Below are 16,172 nucleotides of genomic sequence, written 5' to 3'. Positions count from 1 at the left end.
CAGTTTCCTCCTCTGTAAAACTGACAAAATAATTGCACCCATCTTGCAGAGCTGTTGTGAGCATCAAATTAGAAACTCCCATATAATATAAGAAAAAAAATGCTTATAAGACAACCTGTTACATATCAAAAAATATTAGCTTTTGTCAATTGTTACTTTTTTGAAAGTCAAGTTAAAAACAGTATAACTAGGGCATTGATATTCAATTACAAAACAATTCTTTACCAAGGGATTAACCACAAGGTCCTTTAAATAGCAAACTTCTTTATTTAACTATGATTCAGTTTACAAAAGACTGATGCCTGCAATATTTACTAAAAAAAAAAAAGAAAAATCTATTAGGCAAAACAAAGTATCTCTAAAAATAGAAGTGAACCCAAGACAGAAAGATGGGCTTCAGACAAAATGGCTTGAGAGACATTTTTATGTACAGTCTATAGGAAAGGAGATCTCCCTCTGTTCCTACCTACCATTCTGACCTGTCTATAGGACAACATTATGTCTAGGACAGGGCTGGGGTGAAGAGCAAGGGTTTTGGAGTCAGAACTGCGTTGGACTCCCTGACCCTAGATCCACTAACTCTTGGACCTCAAGCACTTAATTTCTCTAAGCCCACATTTCCTCATTAACAATACAAATTTACAGGGAGATTACAAAACAGAGTCACAGGGGTGTTGAAGCTTTAACTGATAAATATACATATGTGGTGCTTGGCTTGAGGTCTGGAGCTCAGTACTCCTATATAAACAGGTGCCTCAAGGGCAGTAATATGAAACCACACTCTAAGTCAGGTCCAGGAAACGGCAGGCATTTAATGCGCAATGGGCCAGAAGTACCTCACCCGTCCAAAATTACAGTTTAATATTACAAGCACTACCTGTTCATCCATATCAAGAAGAACCTAAACTGTGCATTCAATGATCTAAGGGGTCAAAAGACTACTTCTAAACTTAGGATTCCCCAGGCTAAATGAAAATTTCAACACCTGTAGTAGTAGCTTCATTTGCCAACAATATTTTACATTTATTAGCACTTTCAAATGGATTGACGTATTTGCTTATCCAAACTGTAAAGATTTTACAGATGACACACTCTCATTAAAGCATGGACACACAAACTTGGGCCAGTACAAGACCCCAGCCCAGCTCCTTGACTTCAAGGAACATGTATCTTAAATGTGACTGACTGTACCACACCCAGGGAGAGAAATGACACTGCCAAGTTCTATCTTACAGCCTTCTAGGAGAAATTCTGGCTGTGTAATCATTAAGGCCACCATATTTAGAACAAGCAATGTCCAAATATGTGAATAATGCTGCAATGAACATGGAGGTACAAGTATCTTTTCGAGTTAGTATTTTCATTTCCTACGGATAAATACCCAGAAATGGATTGCTGGATCATATGGCAGCTCTATTTTTAATTTTTTGAGGAACCGCCATACTGTTTTCCACAGTGACTATACCACCAAGAGTGCACAAGGGTTCCTTTTTTTCCACATCCTCGCCAACACTTGTGATTTCTTATCTTATCTTATCTAACAGCCATTCTAACAGGTATAGGTGTGAGGTGATTATCTCATTACTGTTTTGCTTTATATTTCCCTGATGATTAGTGATGTTGAGCACCTTTTCATGTACCTGTTGGCCATCTATATGTCTTCTTTGGAAAAATGTCTATTCAGATCCTCTGCCTATTTTTTAATTGGATTGTTTGTTTTTGTTTGTTTGTTTTGCTATCAAGTTATATGAGTTCTTTATATATTTTGTATATTAACCAATCAGACATATGATTTGCAAATATTTTCTCCCAGAATATAACCGGTTAGGTAATGACAGATAAAACACCAAGCTCTGCTATAAACCAGCAGACTTACATCTTTGGCACATTTTCGTTTCCAGCATTCTATTTGAAATTCTGCCTGTGCAATCACTGTAGCAAAATCATAATTGGGACAAGTAATTTCCAAATACCAACGACAATGACCAGAGTTAATCCAAGGACTCCAAGTACTCTAAAATAAGACAACGGAATATTCCCTCTGACCCAATATCTCCACCACATTTAATGATCTGTTTAAATCCCATTAGTGTTTCCTCATTTCTAAAGGATAAAGTCCATACTACTTTGTAGGACCTACATGGTCCTTCACGATCTGACTCCAACTATATAATCTCCTCCGGCTCCCAAAACGAACTCAGTGACAGTTACCCACAACTTTTCACTGTTCCCCAAAATGACCTCTTCCTTCATGCCACCCTATCTTTGTACCTACTATTCTTTTTGCCTGAAATTAATTAATTAAATCATTCATTCGTTTGTAGACTATACTATGCTAGAAGCTAGATACACAGTGATAAGCAAAATAACCATGATTTCTGCCCTTTTAGTCTTCTGACTGACAGGCAAACAAACAAATAAGCATGTATTCATACATTAAGAAAGTGTTATGCACACAATAAACAGGAAAGCATAATAGGGAATATCAAGAAGAGTTCTATCTCATTGGTATAAATCAGCAAAGGCCTGTCCAAGGCAGTAAACTTTAATTTGGGACATGAAAGGTAGGAAGAAATAAAAGAACCTGGGGGCAAAGTATGGCAGGCAGGGGAATAGCAGCCCAAAGGCTCTGAAGCAGGAAGGAACTTGGCATGGTCCAGAACTGGATGGAATGAAAATAAGCAGGGGACCAAGATGCAGGAGATGATTTCTCAAAAATAAGCAGGAGCAAGGTCATGAGCACCGTGAGCCTTAGAAAGGAGTTTAGATTTTATCCAAAGTGAAATGGAAAGCCACCAAAAGGTCTAGATAAGGAAACTGACATGACCTGATTTACTCTTTAAAAGAGCACTTTGGCTTCCCCATGGAGTTATTCTGGGGTACAGGTGAAGAAGGGGAGAACAGGGAGATCAGTCAAGAGGGAAAACTGCCTGGCATTCCCCACCCAGTCAGAATGACTGTCTCATGCTCAATTACAAATTCCACCTCCGCAAGGAAACTAATTCCACCAGGTCTGACTTGACCTGGTGGGTCTTCTAAATGTATCTGATTCAAAAATCTTCAAAGGCATTAAAAAAAACCCAAAAAACTCAACAAATTTATTTTTTAATTCAGTTTATCTCATCAAAAATCAAGCAATTTTTTTTTTAATCTCCACAAGCTCCTTTGAAGTGGGTTGACTTGATACTGGAATGGATTTCAATAGTCCTAAGTGATTCTCTACACTAGGAGGTAGAACGCCAAAGTGGGGGGGGAGGGGGGATTTGTGGCCTTGTGCAAGGTTGTTACAGATACAGACCCTGGAGCCAAAGTGCCTGCGTTCCAGTCTCACTACTGCCAAAAATGGTTTGGTGACCTTATCTAACCACTCTGTGCCTTGGTTTCCTTATCTGAAAAATGGGCATTAAATGAATCAATAAGTGTAAAGTGTTGAGAATAGTGCCTGGCCCTTACTGCATATAGTAAATGCTAGCTAATAACAATAACTGTAAAGTAATATGGTCAGACAAATTTTCCACTCACTAGCCCAAGGACCTTGGGCAAAGAACTAAAGTTTTCTGCAAGCCTCAGTGTTTCCTCCCAGGTAAAATAGATATGATAATAATAGTATTTTTCTAAGAGGATTGTTGACTGTTAAAGGAAGTCATGTATATGCCTTAAATACAGTACCTACAATAAAGTGCTCAAAAAGCTTACTGATATTATTTTGTCATTAAGTTATTAAATTATTGTGGGCAAGTTTCAAATAGGTTTGCCCATGTATGAGTATAGGAATATTTTCTTTGGCCAAACTCCTGGATTCAAATCCTACCCCCTCCTTTAATAGTGGTACAACCTTGGGGAGGTTACATAGCCTCTCTAAGTAACCTCTCCAAGCTGCAATTTCCTCATCTATATGGGAATGTATAATAGTACCTATTTTATGAGGTACTTGTCAGGATTAAATGAGCTAATAAAAAACTATGAAGCCCCGACACAGTAGCTGCAAGTACTCAATAAATGTAAGCTATTGTTACAATTACTATTATTCATACAGACCCTAATTTCCCTTCAAAAGGAATTAAAATCTTCAGCTTCTATTTTATCTCCATTCCCTTTACCATCCTCTCACCCACAGTACTTTGCTTCTCTCTAAATGCTTGATAATTAAACTTCCCAAAGGTAAGAGGGAAAAAAGGTCAAACACAGACCTATGCAAATTTGGAAACATATATAGTGAATTTCAATTGTTCCAATACAGAAATCTAGAGTGGCATTTGGTTTGGACGTCATTTCTTTAAGTAAGATTTTAGTATCAAGGGTCCAGGATGGGTGAGAAAAAAACAAACCCTAATTTACCCACAAGTTGGAAGTCACATGCAGAAATCTTGGTTCAGTTCAAGCAATCAACCAGGCCACTAGGGTTAAACAGCATGGCAGAATTAAATAAACATTAAACCAGCCAAGGAACAAATAATTAAGTGACATAAACCAGGGTAGGAGAGAAAGATTCTCTTACTCCCAACTGAAAGAATGTAAAGAAAAATAAATAAGAAAACAGGCGTAAGGTGTCATTGGTTCAGTTATCTGCTGCTGCTGGGGAATGAATTTTCTCCGAGAACTTAAGTGAGAAAGAAAGGAAGACGTGGTTGAGAAGGTCAGCAATAAAAGAGCGACTAATAGTAAAGTCAGCCTCTAGGCCATGGCAAAGGTGTGTGGGGTGACAACCGTGGGCTGTCAGGAACGCCACACCACTGATTTCACACCAGGAGTAGAAAAGACTCACATTTCCCAGAGAAGAATTATTCCTATTGGAATGGCTTCTATCTCGGGACTCTGAAAGACAGCTTTCCCTGCTTGGCAACAGAGTTCTATAAGGCTTCCCTTGTACAGGGCTGAGAGGACGGTTCTTTAGACATAGTCAGCTGAACCTGGTTCTGCTGTCCGTGGGTTCTGCTGTCTTCAGGTTCTGCTGTCCGTGAGTCAAAAATATTCAAAAACACTCAAATTCCAGAAAGCTCCCAAAAGCAAAACTTGAATTTGCCTTGTACTGGCAACTATTTACATTAAATTTACATTGTATTAATGATTATAAGTAATCTAAAGATGATTTAAAGCATATGGAAGGATGTGCATAGTCATATGCAAATACTATGCCATTTTATATAAGGGACCTGAGCATTAGATTTTACTTGTGGGGTGCTGGAACCAATCCCTGGCGGACATGTGGATACCTGGATACCAAGGGGCAACTGTACTAGCTAATGATCTCTATAACACCTGTACTGGAGAGGGGCTAGGAGGCCAAAGATGAAAGGGGGGAAATCAGAAAAATGGGTTCCACCATAAACAAAGGCACATAAATGGAGATCCAGGAGAAAGCAAAAATTTAGAGATTTATTTTCTTTTTTAAGCCAATATGAGCCTATAAGAAGAGATTAAATCAGCAGTTTCCAATGCTTTTTGTTACTTATTAAAATCCCAAACTAGGCTATGAATCAACATTAAAAAAAAAAAAATAGCTATCATCTTTCACCAGGCTTCATTTTCCCCATTCCTAACCCTTAAATAATGACTTTTAAAATATGACACTAAATCAATAATTAAGATAGTGAACTCTAGCACTAACGCATTAACTTCCATGACCAAAGCCAGTACAATCTGACTACAGAAGCTGTTTCCTGCACCCCCAGGGCTCCTTGTTAGCCAGCAGAGAAACAGGGGGCACAGAGTGAGAAAGGATTTGACATACAATCAGCAGGAAGCAAATTCCTGGTTCATAAATCATCATAAACTGATTTTGAAACTGATTTGAAAGAAACAGAGTTTCTAGACATGCAAGAGGGACGCCACCAGTGACGGGTTCATTTCAGACCCAGCCCCTTGCTGCCAGGCACAGAGGCACGTGCATTTCAACAGTCATGGTGGCCTGAGTCCCATAGCATCAGAAAGCTCGGGGTTTAATGAGAACAATGGGGGCAGAAATCAAATGATTACAATGCTTAAAAATGTAATTAGAATGCACTTGACTTAAATTTCTAGTTAGTTTTGGTTGGGGAATACATGGGTTTGAAGCCTTTCGTAACTCAGCAGCTATTTATTGAGCAGGATGTAGTACGGTAGGGCTACTTGAAGTGTGGCTGGTCCACAGATGGGCATCAACAGCATCACCTGGGGGCTTGTTAGAAATGCAAATTCTTGGACCCCAGCCCAGACCTATGGAATCATAAACTCTGGAGGTGGGGGCTTAGCAATCTCTGGTGTAACAAGCCCTTCAGGGGGTCCTGGTGCAGTTCAAGTTGAGCAGCATTGTGGTCAGCTTATATGTGAGAAGCAACAGACTTAGCGATCAAGCTTTGGAGTCTGATTCCAGTCCCACTATGTGACTTTGGGGAGTTACTTATCCTCTCTAGGCTTCAGTCTCCTCTTCCACATGGAGTGCTTGGCTCGATGTGCTCTAAGCACCATTGGACATACGTCTATTAGCATATTGCTGACTTTATAGACACAAATAAACAGTCAAAAAATAAGCAAACTGTAGAAAGGAACTCCAATCACCTCTCTTGACTTGCAAGAAGACATGTGGTTTATTCTGGATGTCTAAATTGCTGCCATATGTGTACCTCCCTCCTAGAGCAAAGGAACTATACAAATAAAAGTGTATAAAGTCTGTCTCTGATCTCAAAGCCTCCAGGAGTTCACACGACCACACTGAGACCAAAGCAGCACTCTCTTGGGAGAATTCACAGCTGCTCAACATCTGGGGGGCCAATCAGGCTCAGGATATGGAAAAGCTTAGGACTCCATTTCAGATGAAATCTCAAGGGTTCATCAAAGGCTCAAATGTGTATCCCTGGGTCTGGCACTCATTACTTGCCCTTCATTTGCTTTTTCTTTGGGTGCCAAGAGTCTGACGAACTGAGGTGTCCTCCCCTTCTGATCCCTACCCCGTAGGCAATCCTTTCCCCCAGGTCCCCGTACACTGTTCTCATTGCCTCTACGTTTAGCAGTCTCTCCTGGTGCTAAGGATGACTACCTGCATGAACACGATGTCCTGTACAGTAGCCACTGTCCACATTTGGCTGTCGAGCCCTTGACACATGGCTGGTGTGACTGAGGAACCACATTTTTTATTTCATTTTATTTTCTTTCATTTACATGTAAAACCTGATACTCGATACAACTCTTAGAAAACTTTTAAGCATCTCTGGAGCAACTTAGACATGTGAATCTACTTTTTTCAACTGTACATTTTATAAAATCTAAATAGAGATCAAGTATTTGTGATGAAAATTTAGCATCCGAATTGAGATATGCTGTAATGGCAAAATATATACAGAATTTTGAAGACTCATGAAAAAAGCATATAAATAGCTCATTCATAAGTTGATATTGATTACATATTGACACGAAAATGTTTTGGATATATTGTGTTAAATAAAATATATTATTAAGTAAATTCTGCCTACTTCTTTTTGCTTTCATTTTTTTTTGCTTTCTTTTTAATGTGGCTCTTAGAAATGTAGAATTACCTAAGTGGCCCGCATTATATTTCTCCTGGACTGCACTGTTACAGAGCATTAAATAAAGGTATTATTGTCATTACTCAAACTCATTACAAAGCTGGAATCTGACTCAGAGTCTGTGTAGCTCTGACCTCTGCAAGCCACAGTCCTCTTCCTGCCCACACCGTAGAGAACAGCCCTTCTTTCCTGGTTACCATTTTCCCTGATTGGTAAGGCAAGCCCTTCACAGAGAGAGACTTTCACATCTCTTTCTTTAGTCAGGCACACTGTTGGGGCCAAGAATACCAAACAACAATACCAGGAATCGTAGCCCTGCTCTCCACAGGTGGGTATTCCACTTGTCCCGAGGAGGAGAATTGTCCCAGGACAGTCGCTTGCTCATTCCAATCCTTAAAATCTAAGATGAGCTCCACATGTACATTTTAATTGCACATTATGACTCATTCCCAATGCAGGACATACACGTTTTACTTCCAATTCCCTTGTGATCTTGATCTTCTCAGAGCAAGATGCAAATAGAGTTTTCATAACTGACCAAAGTTTTTATTTCGTGTCCAGTAAATGCACAGCTAAGAAATTCCCTAGGAAACACAACAGCCTTTGAAATTAGAGAGAAATCCCTTCCAGAAAAGGCTTTTACATGCAAGAGTTTTCAAACCTCAATAAATACTAAGATATGATTGAATGAATGTGGGCGCACATTTCTATTTATATTTACTATGTATATGTAGAGACACACGCATTTTTTTACACAAACACTAGAATGACTTAAGTACAGGACCTCTCTTTTCCTGGCCCCTGAGCATCTCTTTAGGAGTTAACTTTCCCCCAGTCTCCCATGTACCAGAAGTTGTGAGTCTCCACCCCTCCACATCACACAGGAAATGAGAGACAGGCCTGGAGATATGGGGTGTGGGCAAAAGGCTCTCTGAAAATGTTACCTACGCCAAGGTTGCTGTTTATTGAAGTCCCTGGATGCCCTAGGCCAAGATCTTTGATTTAGTGACTTGAAATCAAGTTAAAATCAGAAGCAGGGCCTACTCTTAATTCTTGAGTTGAGGAAGAAAGAAAACAACAGTGAAAGCACAGATAATCTCTTCACCGCATTTGAGCTATTTTCTTTACCTTCCTGCTGACATACCTTGACAAAGCTGCTAACAAGGAAAGGAATTAACCAATTTGGAGTTTAGCTCCTCTCCCTTTCCAGGCTCTGGTGGAAGTGCTAATTGGCAGTAAAACGCATAAAAGGTGTACATCAGACTGGCCAGGGACCAACAGGATCTGGATAATCCATAAATTGAACAATGACCCTTTTAATAACCAGGATCTAACTGCAGCTTTCTGTAATGGGATCCTGGTAACACTTGTAAATCTACTCTGTTCAATTAGAAAAATGCCTTTCTCCACTTTTCCCGGAATCCAGGAAATAGAGAACTCATCCAATTCCCAACCCTCAGGCATAAGCATGTGTTAAATTCTCACAAACAGCTGAATATGTTCCTCCTGGGGAGGAGATATCATAACTTTCCCCAGTCATCTGCTGGAAAGCTTAATGGGTTCCCTCTGCTTGCCTCAAATCTAAACTTTTTTTTCTCCCACCAGTCCCCAAGATAGGTTTCCTTGATTCAAGCTGTTATCTAATTACTAATGATACCAATAATAGTTTTGCCACATGTGTACAGCGCATTCTGCTTTACAAAATGCATTCACGAACTTTATCTCTTTTGGATTCCAACACCACCCCAGGGGGCATGCTGGCTGGGCAGCCTGAAGCTTATATAATCTGTGGGTCTCTTTAAGAAAATGAATATAAATTATAAATACAAACATGCCAGAACCTCTTCCCAGAGCCTTGAAGGGGCCCTGAAGCTTAGCCTAAGGGTAAATCTAACTCTATCACTCCTCTCCTTCACTCCCACCTTCAAAGGGACATGTGGGTTTCTCAGCAAAGAGGGCTGTGGTCATGTGACTTGCCCAGGATCAAAAGGCTGTTAGAGGCAGACTTAGAACCTTCTTATTTCCCCAGTCTCTGTGGCCCCTCTATATCCTCTAGTTCCTCTGTCACAAAGGAAACTCTGAGGAAGGAACAAATAAAAATAACACAGCTAAAAGAGAGCTCCATCAGGAGATTGTTAGGAAGCTGTCTAGACTCAAAAGATGGTGAAATAAACTCAAAGCCCCTATAAACATTCACTGAATTGGCACTGAAGGTAAAATACATACTACAACACTACCCAGAGCCTGGGTCAACCCCACCTTCACCACTTACTAACCATAGGACCTGGAGCAAGTTAGTTAGCTTCTCGGAACCTCAGTATCTTCATTTGTAATAAAAGTTTACATGAGATGATACATGTAAAAGCACTCAGCCCAGGACCCAGCCTGAACACACTAGGTGTTCAATAAAGAACAACTGTTATTGCTGCTGTTGTTCTCAATTCATCCAAAAAGCAAAGCTTTTACACAAGCAACTCATTCCCCAACGTGTGCTAATGGAATTTGCAAAAGCATCTGCTCAGTCACAATAAGCCTAAAAATTACGCAGGGCAGCTACTGAGACTTCAGCATTCTTTGGGCAGCAGAAAGAAATGTCATAGCAGATTTATTAAACAAAGTGCCTTGTCTATTCTACTTGCAGGGGTTATCGCAGAGTTTCAGGTTTGCAATCTGTGTACCTGTGAAGTTTCTGTGGCTTTCCAGTCTCAGTGAAGCCATATTATTTTCCAATCCTTTGAAACCTCATAGTTTGAGAACCACAAATTGTGGTGTGGATGCTGAGGTTTGTTGTTTGTTTTTCGCTTTTGCTTTTTTTGTTTCTATTAACCCAGGGAACCAAAATGATCATGACAAAAGATAAGTCACTCCTATACTTTTCTTCTTTCTTCTTTCCAGTCCAGGTCTCTCTTCTCCCTCCCTCTAGATTTCAAATTGGCTCCAGATTTTATAAGAAGTCCTAACAGATCTAAAAGAAACAAACTGAGAAGGAACTTAAGGAGAAAACTAATTGATGAACTCTAATCTGCTTGCTTATGCTACAGTGAAAAATCCACGCATGTTTAAGAAGAATTAGGCTGCTCCTAGAGGAGACCAGGTTAGACTGTTGTCTATAAGGAGCATCTCAAAAAAAATTAAATCATTTATACATTCAACATTTAGGAAACACTTTACTGTGAGTCAGACTAGTTGCTATGGATATCAAGTTGAATAAGACAAGGCCTTTTCTGCCCCCAAGATTCAATTAGGTAACTACCAACACCGCCACTACTCATAGACTCACTAGGTATACCTTTTTTCTCATTGAGTCCGTAATCTTACTTAGGGCAAGAACAGTATTCATTTACATATGCTTAGTAAACACTAGCTGATCGACCTGCTAAAGGCCCCTGTGCTATATGAGTTCATAGTAAAACAAGAGAGTTGAGCTAATTTACAGTACAGGGTAATACTTGCTGCTACAGAGACAAGAACCAAACCATGCAGCCACAGAGGAAGCCTGAGGCAGGGGAAGACTTGACCACAGATGTGATGCTGAAACAGGAGTTGAAAGATAAGCTGAACTCTCAGTGGAGGAAAAGTGATAGCAGAGGGAATTTCCTGCAGAGAAAACAGCATGTACAATTACAACTAATAGCTAATAATTATCAAGGACTGATTATGTGTCAGGTTCTGTTCTGTAGAAATTAGCTCATTTATTCCTCATAGCCTTAAGAAGTAGGCACTATTTTTGCTCCCATTTCACAGATGAGGAAACTGAGGCTTAGAGATTTCACTGCTGGAACAGGTTGGTCTGACATCAAAGACCAGGCTCTCTCAATCCCTGTACTATACTACAAAGGCACAGAGCCATGAAAGGAGGTCCTATATCTGCAGACTTTGAATTCATTTAGATAAGTGTCTAGCTCATGAGGAAGGGAGTAGTAGGTGGTGAAGCCAGATATGTGGGCAGGGGCCAGATTCTGAAGGAACTTGAATGCCAAGCTAAATAGCTGGGTGTACCCTGCAGGGCCTGGGGAGCCAAGACAAGCATTTAAGCCTACAAACGGCTTGATCAGCACTGCACTTCTGCACAATAATCTGAGAGTGATGTGGAAGATGGGCAAGATTATGAGGCGCCTGAAGGAAAGGAGGCTATTTCAAAAGACAGACCAAATACTAGGTTCTGGACAAGGCAGAGGTGATAGGGATAGAGAATAACGGGCAGATTTGAGAGATTTCCTGAGACAGAATTGATGCAGTATGGGGAAGGATTAGGTCTGGGGCAGTGGGGGAAAAGTAAATGAGAAGACACCAAGCCCGTAACTTGATATCAACATTCATCAAATTTCCCATCAATCAAGACCAATGTAGGGACTTCCCTGGTGGTCCAGTGGTTAAGACTCCGTGCTTCCACTACAGGGGCACGGGTTTGACCCCTGGTCCAGGAACTAAGTTCCCTCATGCCTTGTGGCACAGACAAAAAAGAAAAAAAAAAAAGGATAAATGTCATACGAGGACAGGTGACTGGTAGAGAAGATAACAGTAGCTTAGACATGCACCTACTGTGTTATTGTCTAACTGCTTCAAGTTCCTAAGTATCATCAACCTGGCAAAACCATAATCTTCTCCAAGGCAGAAATAAGTGTCTGTGTCCACATGTTCACTCAGTTTCCATTTCGGTACTGAATCCAAAAAAAAACCTTAATACAACTCACTAAATATGTGTTAAATATCAAAGGTATACGTGATACTGTTCTCAAAAAAGTACCTGCTGACCAAAGGAAGAAATCATAAAAGAAAATACAAACAGCTTTTATTACATAAAATACTAAAGTATCTGTAATTTATAAGAGAAGAAAAACAAATGACTTCTATAAATTTAAGCTTTATTTCACTAATAACCAAATAAATACAAATTAAATATCTTTCTTGTCTACCAAATTTCAAAGAGTTTTAAAACACCCCATGGAAAGAGACTGTCCCTTGACTTGATTATTCACAATGGCACAGCTCCCCAGGAGAGCCGCCTAACCAGGAGCATGGCAAGAAATGAACCTACTAAGACTTGAGGTGGTTTTTTCTGCAGTAAACTAGCCTATCCTAACTAATGTGCAGATATTCCCATTTAACCCCTAGAATAACCCACTGAGGAATGCATGATCACCTCCATTTTAGAAACTGAGGCAGTGAAATCAAGAAACTTGCTTATGGTTACACAATTAGTAAGTGGTGGAGCCATAATTAAAATCCACATATTTCTGGCTTCAAAGCCCATGCAACGTGGAGTAAGTATGTATTCCACAATTAAAGGATTACCGAGGTAATCATTATTCTGTTATGAGAACCAGCTCTACACATGGGCAGAATGGGCCCTTACCATGCACAATACCTTGAGGGGATATTCTGTATGCCCCAAAAGACCACCATTTGCTGCCATGGTACAGGCTCCTCTTCTTAGCTAGTCAAAGTTTCCTATTTAGGGTCACTATTGTTTAGGCAATAATGATACTTTAATCAACCTCTTTGTATCTCGGGATAATACGATCTACCTCAAAAATCTGTTGAGAAGATTAGATTTTGCCCACAGAATAAAGTTGACCCTGACTCAAAAGTTATCCTTCTAAAACACAAGCTTCATCACAGTAAATCATATTCAGTCTTCAAAACACAGCTCCAGTATCATAAGTAGGAACCCTATCCTGATTATCCAATTAGAGGGTTCATTGCTTTCTCCCTCCATGCTTCTGTTAGGCCTTCCACAGACCTATTATTCTTCACATTGTAACACATTCATTTACTTTTCTATCCCCCTTACTATACTGTAAGCCAGTGGAGAATGGAGTCAATGGCTTATGCATCTTGTGATACCAACACCAATACGGCAGAAAATATTTCATTAAAAACAACAACAACAGTATATCATTTTACCCTCACAAAACCCTATCAGGCATTCTACAACTTGGGCAAACTGAGGTTGCAAGTTGCAGTGACTGTCTAAAATCATATGCAGGAGACCAAGCTTGCACTGAATCCAGGTCTCTGGACTCTCCACTCCACCATGCAGGGCCTTTCAAAGACAAGGGGAAAAGGCCCACCAGAGGTCATCAAGACCATCATTGCACAAAGGTACTTTGTTTCTCAAAGGTGGTAAGGACTCTGAATGGTATTAGAGCATCTTAGAAAGTCATCACCTGGGAAAGTACAGGGAACAGAGTTAAAATATAAAGAAGATTGGCAGATCTGGGTCTAAGTCCAGGCTCACTCTGTCCTTAACCCTGTTCCCTTGGGCAAATCTCTTAAGCTCGGGAACCTCAGCTTCCTCATCTGTAAAATGAGGTTTTAAACAATGATACTCACCTTACAGGGTTTGATGTAAGACCAAGAGTTATTTTATGTGAAACAGGCTGAGGATATAGTAAAGATTAATTAAATTGTAGTTATTATTATATGTGAGGAAAAAATAGCACCTATTGAATGCCTGTGCCACAAAGTATTTTTCATATCTTATATTATTTCATCCCCACAGCAACCCTGTGGAGTGTATTATAACCCTGAGGTGCTATGACTTTAATCTTATATTGAGGAAACTGAGACTCAGAGACATTTAAGTAGCTTATCCAAGGTCACGCAGGTAGCACTTGGCAGAGCCTGCATTCAGACCAAGGTCTTTCTGAGTCCAAAGCCTTTGCTCTTTGCAGTTTACCTGTCTGCACCCCAGACTAGTTTCAGCGGAGAAAAAGTAAGGAGGAATCAGATATGCCCCAAATGTCTGAGGTCAGTGTGAGGGGCTGGAAAGGGAAGGAATGGTTGGATCGGATTCATTTGTAGCTTGGGATGCGTATTAAAAATGTTTGGAACACGTGCAAGATGAGGCAGGGGAGAAATCAAAAGGGAAGAAGACAGCCAACAATAAATGTCACGCTCCTCAACTTCTCTTTCAGTTAATAACACAATAAATAGTAGAGATGACTCATCTTCATATTTCAGTCCTTGGGCTAGGAGTCTCCAAGGTAAAAATCCCATATTGTAATACCAAGGTATTATTTCCTCTTGATCTTGCTACCATTATGTCCCAGAAAATGTTCTGAAACCAAACAAAGGAAGTTCAGAAAAATCACAGGAAATACCTCATCTCCTTTACTCTAAGAAATGGAAACAAAGTCTACTAGGTTAGTCTCTTATTTGCATCATTAACACCAAGGCATGTTGGGAGAGGATTCAGGTAACTAATACAGCAGTAGATGGCTTCAAATCATTCTACAGAAAAGTAAATGCTCTTTCACAATAGCACAACCAAAAAACTTGATTTCTGGTGTTTTCCTCTGTCACACACAGCTCTCCCAAACTCGGAACAAATAGGCCTTTACGTTCCCAGTCAAGGCCCAGGAAACTTTCATGCTGTGAATGTTTTTGATTCATGCAGTCAGGTTAGGCATGAGTAGAAACAGTAGTCAGAAAAACAAACAAACAAACAAACAAACTCCCTATGGAATAAAAAGTTCTCAAGTGAGGCACTCGTACCAAGTTCTCCCACCTGATGCCACAAGTCTGTGAACCCAGAAAGATGCTCAGTCCAGGCTAAGAACACACTTGGCGAAAGAAAACTCAACAAAGAAGGGGTGGCTGAGCAGACTCTGATAGGGAGTAAAATAATTTTGTCTGTTTATGAGCAAAAGGAAGGTTTGTCCGTTTAAATTTATAAGCAAAAGGAAGGCTTGAAATTCTCTACTAATAAATACACCCTCTTGTGAACTTTTCCGAAGTAGAACTAACAGCATATAGAGTTAGCAGATCTCACAGAAAACTCATTCCTAAGGGACTACCTGTAAACTCTGAAGTTTCTATCTTCATACGATCAAATGTTCGGTAGAACTCCCACTGCACACTCTCACCCCCATTCAAAGCGCTATACCCCTCAGCACCAATAACCCATGTCCAGCCTTTCCTTTTCTCTGCGTGGCCCCAGAAAGGCCTCAGGCAACAGAGCCGCGGGACTCGCGGGAGCACCCCTCCCCTCCCTGCCATCCCCATTATTCGGCACACAGCCCTGCTCTCCCCTGGAGCCAACAGTCTGCAGCTCCTTCAATGCAGGCGCGAGAAGCAGGAATGGTCGGAAGAGAAGCCGTGCCAGCTACATGTTTCAGAATCTCCCTCCATATGCATTTGCCAAACGAACAAAAAGAAAATCAACGCCAGGAAAAGACAACTGAGATGAGGATGCCGTGGGACCGCGGCTGGCTCCACGCCTCTTAGCAGCAAGAGGCTGCCCAACCACGCGTCCAAGCCATAGATGCGAGTCGTTACCTTCAGGATGCAGGCCATGGCGCTCCGCCGGCCCTCCTGCCACCGAGCAGCGGGGCGCCTGGGTCAGGGGCAGTCCAGGCGACAGGCTGGAGGCTGGTACCGCTGCAGGACCGCTCCAGCCCACATTCCCGCAGATCCAAATAAGGGGACCGCGGCGAGAGCTGCGCGGGCACAGGCCCCGCCCCCCGAGTCGTGGGCCCGCCCCCGGCCCCGTCCACTGGCTGGCGGCCCGCGGGGCCCCGCCCCCCAGGTCACGTGCCGTCCCGGGCGCCGGCGGCTGCCCCTCGGTGCCTGCTACTTTTTCTTTTCTCTTTTTTCTCTGTAAACGTTCTGTCGTTCATTGTATATAAAGTCGCTCAACAGCAGGCAGGGATCTGGGTCCCGCTG

The 16,172-nt window shown here is 41.1% G+C and overlaps 1 protein-coding gene across 2 annotated transcripts in view; it reads right to left on the bottom strand.

Annotated features, from left to right (window-relative positions):
• Positions 1 to 15,918, bottom strand: part of ST6GALNAC3 (ST6 N-acetylgalactosaminide alpha-2,6-sialyltransferase 3) — a 465,047-nt gene extending 449,129 nt beyond the window's left edge. For both annotated transcript variants that reach the window (XM_036833518.1, XM_036833499.1), the window contains exon 1: positions 15,786 to 15,918. In XM_036833518.1, the coding sequence (XP_036689413.1) occupies positions 15,786 to 15,803 (18 nt within the window). In that variant the 5' untranslated portion in view covers positions 15,804 to 15,918. The remainder of the gene's footprint in view (positions 1 to 15,785) is intronic.
• Positions 15,919 to 16,172: the final 254 nt, after the last annotated feature.

This window comes from Balaenoptera musculus, chromosome 1 (genome assembly GCF_009873245.2).
Source record: "Balaenoptera musculus isolate JJ_BM4_2016_0621 chromosome 1, mBalMus1.pri.v3, whole genome shotgun sequence".
Classification (NCBI taxonomy): domain Eukaryota; kingdom Metazoa; phylum Chordata; class Mammalia; order Artiodactyla; family Balaenopteridae; genus Balaenoptera; species Balaenoptera musculus.
This window is presented reverse-complemented; position numbering and strand designations above follow the sequence as displayed.